The following is a 1,128-nucleotide window of genomic DNA, read 5'->3' as shown; positions in this document are numbered from 1 at the left end:
AAGGGATTGCGCAACCAAGCCGATCTTCTAATTACTTTTCGACAATCTAGGTCACCAGACGCGGAGTGAGGTCAAGAAAAAGATATAAATACAAGTGCGGAGGGAGGAGGGAACATTAACACCAACATTAACAAAATCACACGGTACACACCGTCTCGAACACCGCCTGAACCGTTTCTCTTGCTATCACATTGTATTACTCACTGTTTTTATTCTGAATAAACCGATTCTTAGTCAAACCCGTTGTCATTGATATTCTATAATTAATACATACAGTCCACTACCAAAAAGGTCCTCAAGTTCGAACTAAAGATTTTCCAACATTACTGATTAGATGAATGGAAATTTTTTTTAATGAATAAACATCAAACAAGGATACTCTTCTTTTTATTGTTCCTTTTGCTTGCAGCGTCACATTCGCTGTCCATCTTGCAGTTTGCAGTGTCTGGTAGCGCTGCATGATTCAGTTCCCTTTAATTTTTTGATTCAAAGTTTGTGAAATGTCTATTCGGAAAATTATTTATTCAAATTTTGCAAATGATGTAAAAACAGACCCACATCATTAAATTCCATTGAAACGATGTTCAAATATCATTACAGTAAATATTTGTAAAAAAAATACATCATCTTCGATTTGCTTAAAAATAGCTTTGTTCGAAGTAGGATAATTTAATCTTATTAATTTTTTCCACAAAGTCGGCAATCTTTATTTTGCTACACAAAACAACATTAGAGAATGCAGCGGAAAAGAAGCTGAATAATTTACGATCTTGATCTTCGGTGTCTAGATGAATAATATCTACGCGTAGAAGTGGTGGAACGTGATGATCGCGATCGAGACGTTCGTTTTCTTGATCTACTTCTTCTTCGTCTACGATCTTCTGTACTTCTTCTATGTCGACTGTGGGATGATGACTTCGATCGCCGCCGACGTCGACTTCGAGACCGTTCGTTCAGCTTCATGCATTTCGCGTACGAAAGCGGTAATTTGTCGAAATTCATCAGCCTCCCTTTGCTCTCCTCCTCCTTCTTCTTCTTCCTCTTCTTCTTCTTCTCACTTCCATAGCAAGCGTTAGATGATGGACCAATTAAAGTACTTTCTGAAGATTCCGAGTCGCACAGTCACCC

The 1,128-nt window shown here is 38.0% G+C and overlaps 1 protein-coding gene across 1 annotated transcript; it reads left to right on the top strand.

The window, feature by feature from the left end:
• Positions 1-580: 580 nt before the first annotated feature.
• Tsp_12332 (conserved hypothetical protein) lies at positions 581-972 on the top strand (the record flags this gene model as incomplete). The annotated part of the gene is made up of 2 exons (XM_003366128.1): positions 581-599; positions 810-972. Coding segments are annotated over exons 1-2 (182 nt in total), but the record flags the coding sequence as incomplete, so codon positions are not given.
• Between the last annotated feature and the right edge of the window lie 156 nt (positions 973-1,128).

This window comes from Trichinella spiralis (genome assembly GCF_000181795.1).
Source record: "Trichinella spiralis strain ISS 195 chromosome Unknown Scfld6515, whole genome shotgun sequence".
Classification (NCBI taxonomy): domain Eukaryota; kingdom Metazoa; phylum Nematoda; class Enoplea; order Trichinellida; family Trichinellidae; genus Trichinella; species Trichinella spiralis.
Note: the sequence above shows the minus strand (reverse complement) of the source record. Positions and strands in the feature narration are given on the sequence as shown.